This window comes from Egretta garzetta, unplaced genomic scaffold (genome assembly GCF_000687185.1).
Source record: "Egretta garzetta isolate BGI_Z169 unplaced genomic scaffold, ASM68718v1 scaffold2, whole genome shotgun sequence".
Classification (NCBI taxonomy): domain Eukaryota; kingdom Metazoa; phylum Chordata; class Aves; order Pelecaniformes; family Ardeidae; genus Egretta; species Egretta garzetta.
This window is the reverse complement of record NW_009258894.1, coordinates 4737954-4743953: the sequence shown is the minus strand read 5'-3', so window position 1 is coordinate 4743953 and position 6000 is coordinate 4737954. Positions and strand designations below refer to the sequence as shown.

General features: G+C 41.4%; 1 protein-coding gene across 1 annotated transcript in view; it reads right to left on the bottom strand.

The window, feature by feature from the left end:
• Positions 1–6000, bottom strand: part of SMOC1 (SPARC related modular calcium binding 1) — an 85217-nt gene that overhangs the window by 40492 nt on the left and 38725 nt on the right. Inside the window, exon 6 of the mRNA XM_035889796.1 lies at positions 4208–4264. Coding sequence (XP_035745689.1) covers positions 4208–4264 — 57 coding nt within the window. The remainder of the gene's footprint in view (positions 1–4207; positions 4265–6000) is intronic.

Below are 6000 nucleotides of genomic sequence, written 5' to 3'. Positions count from 1 at the left end.
GCTGCTCCTCTGAGGTGTTACAATCAACTTCAAAACACAGCAGAACCTGCCCTAAGCCACAGAAATGGCACCGTATCAGCATTTGATTAGAACTGAGCAAAGCAGTACTCTGTGCCATGTGCTAAAGCTCCTGAAGTGACATTTTCAGAACCGATATTTTCTGAAAAAATTTCAGTTTCCACAAGAGCATGCTTTAAACATTTGATCCTAGAGTTTGTCTTCAGTTCCTCTAAGAAGTTTTTACAAGAGTTTTCCTGCTCCCTTGTTGACATTTACATGGATCTGCTCAGCAAGGGAGAAGCTCGCTGACTACTAGAGAAACTGATTATACATTATAAGAGCACGAAGGAAAAATGAAAGGGAATTTTTCCTTCCTAAATATTTTCAGCTACATTGATTGTAGGCATTACTGTAATCATGTTCAGGGCATTTTTTCACATGGAAATGTATGTTGAACACTGATATTCCAGCAGTGGTAAACATTTGATTAACAAGGGTTACCTTATCTGCAGGTTTTACTACACTATGTTATCATCATTCAGTCATGATGTGCTCCTACAAATACATATACTTAGATACTTTGGGCCTTTCTGAGGGAGAACTACATCAAATTAAACATCGGGTGAGAGGGGTAGGAAGGGGAGAAGCACAAAAGTAGAAAAAGCCCACACACCAAAGTGCTGGATCCAAACTCCTAAATCTGGGACGAAATTTAGCTCACACTCTGCACTGTATGGACTGAGTATGTCTACAGCTGAAAAAGGAGGGACAACTAAAGTCAATAGATGACAAAGAAAGGGTCAGGGCCTTTAGAGACACAGTGGTGCATATCTTGAAGTAAGGCTGCAAGGTGCAGAAAAAGGAGCTGTGGGAAAAGAGGAGAAAGGAAAAGAAAAGGAAATTAATCCTTTGGGATCTACCGTAAAAATGTATTTTCCATCCAGTTAACCTGGAACATTTTTTGGAATATAGGTAAGCAGCATAGACTCCTCTGAACAACAGATCTATGGAAAGAGTAGATTCCCTCTGTGTTAAGAGGTGAAGTTTAAGAAAAAGAGAAGATGTTTAAAGAAGGTATTCTTTAGGAAATGAATACAACTTGTACATTGAAACTAAATAGAGGGTGGATGCAAAGAAAACAGAGCCTAGAAGTGCAGGAGGAAATAAAACCTTTGATTTAAAACTATAGCAAAGACAGTTAATAAAATACTCTTCTGCAGAGGAGAGCCTTGTCCTCAGAGAGATTCACTATAAACATCACCGAGATCTAAATTGTAATGAAGTGAAATAATTTTTAAAGAGATGGTTGCTTTATGATTCAAACCTTGGACAGGAGAGTTTAAGTTATCTGATCTACATTATCCCTGGCACTGCTCTGTTATACCCTCAGGGAGGATGGTAGGGAGTGGGAGGGGAACTTATGCCTGAAATTTGAATTGCCATTATCCTCTACTCTAGGTGAAAACATGAGAAAGGTGAACCTTCATCTTGGAGATGCTGAGGTCCAACAGGTATCACACATTTTAGGGGCAGCTGAATATTTAATGCCCTTTGAAAAAAATTCCACGTTTTTATTGTCCATTCATGTTGCTATCAGCTCCACACTGGTTGCCTGACTTTGAAAACACAGGTTTTCAGGAGCCCAGAAGATCTCAAACCCACTGAAATTGAATGGGATTTGGACTTTTAACTCTTTTGAACATCTATGAAGAGTCCAGACCTAACAGGTGAATGGATACATGTTTTGCCCTTTTCTGTCATCTGACATTTGTCAGACACCAAGTACAAGCCATTCCTCAGGAAGACCTAAGGCACCAGGAGAGTATTCTAGTGAAGTATCATGATGCGTTTTCTCAGATAGAATCAAGAGATTGTTCAGGATGACATCCTGAAGTATCTAGATCAACCTTCTGCTCCAGACAGGGTCAGCTATAAGAACAGACCAGGTTGCTCACAGTTTTATCCAACTGGCTCAGAAAGGAAGGACAGAATGTATTTTCTCTGGGCAATCTGTTCCACTACCTCGTTGTCCTCATGGTGACTAAGTTTCTCCTTATATCCAGTCCAAACATTACACAGAATTACAGAATGGCAAGGGTTGGAGGGGACCTTGGGAGATCATCCAGTCCAACCCTCCTGCTAAAGCAGGCTCACCCAGAGCAGGTTGCACAGGGCATCATCCAGGCAGGCTTTGAATATCTCCAGAGAAGGAGACTCCACAACCCCCCTGGGCAGCCTGTTCCAGTGCTCTGTCACCCTCAAAGTAAAGAAGTTCTCCCACATATTCAACTGAAACCTCTTATGTTTCAGTTTGTGCCCATTGCCCCTTGTCCTGTCACTGGGCACCACTGAGAAGAGTCTGGCTCCGTCCTCATGACATCTACCCTTGAGATATTTGTACATGTTGATGAGATCCCCTCTCAGTCTTCTCTTCTTCAGGCTAAACAAGCCCAACTCTCTCAGCCTTTCATCATAGGGAAGATGCTTCAGTCCCCTAATCATCTTTGCTGCCCTCCTCTGGACTCTCTCTAGGAGTTCCTCAACTTTCTTTAACTGGGGAGCCCAGAACTGGACACAGTACTCCAGGTGGGGAAACATTTTGTTTCAGTTTATGACTGTTGTATCTCATTATGCATTACTATAAGAAGCCTGGCTCCATCTTCTTGATAAACCTCCCTGTAGGTATTGGAAAGCTGCTATTAAGTCTGCACCTTTAGGTCTTCTCCAGGCTAAATGCTTCTTACACCATTCCTGACATACCCACTTTAAGCCACTGTTGGAGACCGAACGCTCAAAGGTGGTGGATATACAAACTTTTGGTCAGACCCAGAATGGATTTTCTTATGCTTACTGTATTTACTAGTGCATTCTTTCCTTTGAATATCTATGGGCACCCTCTCAGGGGAAAACTTAAAGGCCACAAGCATGCTGTGATTACAAACAGCAATTTAATACAACATCAGCTTGCTGCCAGGAGGAACTTTCTTTTGATATAAACAAGAGATAGTCAGCATGGCTTCAGTCTCCTCTCTTTATTCGAGAATGCTTTTTGCTCTGAGGGCTTGGCTTTGTTTCTTAAAGTTCACAAGCAGATTCTTACAAACCTATGATCACTAAATGGAAGTGACAGGACTACAGCATCTTGCCATTAAATAAGCTTATTTTAGCAACAGAAAACCCCCACCCTATCACCTGTTTTTACAAGAAGGCAGGAGGTATCATCAGCACCACCTACTCCTTGCTCAGTAGTCTCCATTTCTGCCTTTAATCCAGTTTAAAAAAAACCTGTGTCAAGTACAGAAGTTCAGTATGAAAATGCATAGGCTTTCCCTCACTGCCTTAAGGTCCACAGTTTCAGCTGGGTCAGAGTGATTCGGACTTCAGCCTACAGCTTGACTATAATGGTTGTGGGTTTAAAGCCATAGAAAACATGCACCACTTCTAGGCAATACACAAGATCTAAACAGTTGATTATAGGCCCATTCACTACCCAAGGACCACTATCCTCACTGGTATTTATGTTTACCTGTAAAAGGCTAAAACCCTCTGTGATGACAACAATTTCATCCTTGTTTCAAGGCTTCCAATGGATGAAAGTCCAATATTCCCTCTCCAAAATAATACAATCGCAAGATTAGCCCAATTGAGAAGGAAACTGCTTTGGTTGGTCATGAGTTAAGAAGGCCCAGGACACTGCCTTCATTTGCTTAAATAGTATGTGTGTCAATGAAAGTAATTGCTAAATAAAGAAACCACCCAGCAATTTTTTTTCAAGTCAACATTCACAAGCTGTGGTTTAGCACTATCCTCCCTTTCGTGAAGCTGTAAGGCGTTGCAGAGTTTATGAAATTCCCAGAATTGGTATCACAAGGGTGGAGAGAGTGAGAGGGTAAGGACAGTCTAAAGAAAGTTGCCATTTCTGACTCAATGCACATTTTTTTCGCCGTGACACCTTTTCCTCCAAGGTTACCCCAGGAATCTGGTCAACTGGTGTTATTGTTGGATTCCAGGAAAGAGGGGAGGATATAAAAGGATTAGGGAAAATGCCTGAGGTCCCAAGGGCACTGTGAAATTTGGATAACTTATGAGATTCACTGGCTTTTCTGCTTTGCAGGATAAAGAAAGCGTTTGAGCCATAAACCCTAGGGAATAGAGAGAGGGAAGTAGCTTTTTTGTTATTATTGGTTTTTTTAGGGGTTGCTCTTACCTTCTCCATCGAAAATAGGCTGAGTTTCCATGGTAGGCGTTGGCTTCGAACCATCATCTGAATTGAGGGTTAAAAAGAATCGAAAAGAAACTACCATTATTGAGGTAAATACTATCTACTCTCCAGTACTGTTGAATGATTGGGATTTGTACATGGCCCGGCCAAGTCCAGAAGAGAGAGAAGACAGATAGAAAGAAAACAAATTATTCAGAGTTTACGCTAACAGCAATAACTTTTTACATCGCAAGCATGCATCAAGCACTATCCCTAGACTTAAAAGCCTCCCTTCCTCCCCTCTCCCTCCCCAGATTGTTGGTGTGCATCACCTGGTAGGCTCCCCTCGTTGCCCTGATCAGGCAATCGCCGCCTTAGTTTCAGGTGGCTGTATATCCCACCCAGGATGTTTCCTGAGACAGCAGAGGCTGTCCCACTGTGTCTTTCTCACTCTTTTTGTTCAAAAGAAAAACACTTCTTCTGAAACTTACCTGTGCAGAACCTGGCACCAGCATTCACTGCAGCGCTGTTAGAAAGGGATGGTCAAATAGCAAATCTTTTTTTCTTACTATGTCTGCATCAAGGTATTCTCTAATTGCAATGCTGTGGCAATGTCTTCTAATTGCAAAAATCATGGAAAAAACTTCTCTCAGATTAAGTTTTTCATGTGCAAGAACGCTCCATGTCTTCTGACCACAAGGCTTTCATAATTAAAAGCTTCAACCAAAAAAGATTCCACAGGAAATATAAATCTCAAAATTTAGAGATGGACCACAGGGAAAAGTGTTGAGTTTACACTCTGTTTGGCTTAGTAGGCCTGTCCATCATACCTACAGACCCAGCTTGGATTCGGGCTGAGCTGAATGTCCTCGGCGCTCAGAGGGATCTGGATTTCAAGCCCCAGCTTGGAGCACTTTTACACAGCACTAGGACAGTGGCACAGCATTAAGTGAGGCCAAACCTTTGACTGTGGGCAAGCTAAGCTGGAGCGAACTGTAGAGAAAATTCTTTTGTTACACTGCAAGATAAGAGTGTAGAACATTGTTGGGATGTAAACTAAGAAGAGATTAGCTTAGGATTGCTTTTTATTTCCTTTTTGGAAGACAGTGGCTTTAATTTACAGTTTGTAACAACTATTTTTGTGTATATTATGGGCAAAGATGACACTATGCACCAGCAAAGTTGGCAGTAACCTAAAATGGAAAGTTGCATGGCAAAATTCAGTTGGAGAGAGGTCTATGCCAGAAAAGCAAGGCTTGCCACCGTCTCCATGACTGTATCAGAAGCATGGGACAGAAGCCATTTGGAGCAAAGGGGCATAGGACAGCCCCTCCTAGAAGCAGCAATAACTGTTCTCACAGCCTTCCCTTATGTTGGTTCAGATTACAAAAATAAGAGAATATTGGAAGGGCAGAGATGGAAAACACAGGCTTGTAAACTATTTTTCCACCAATACCTGTATTTGCAGTTTTATAAAGTGAGCAAAAGCCTGAACACCTCTTCCACAGATCATTAATTTTATGCATTTCCACAGAAAGCAATCTAAATCACAGAAAGAAAACCTGGTAATTTCATTTCAACCTCAGAGATCCCCTGAAGTAAAGGAGGCTGACAGAAACAAGCAAGAGATCCTGTTGTCATTCTCCCTGTTGATCAATGTATTTGTTTTTATGCTTAATTATAAGCATAGCAAAAAAAATATTTCAAGAAAAAATACTTACCATTCCTCAGTTAACTCTTGTCCTAAGTTTTCCTGTTATTGGGTATTACCAGTAATATGGATAAGCAGTATTTTTCTT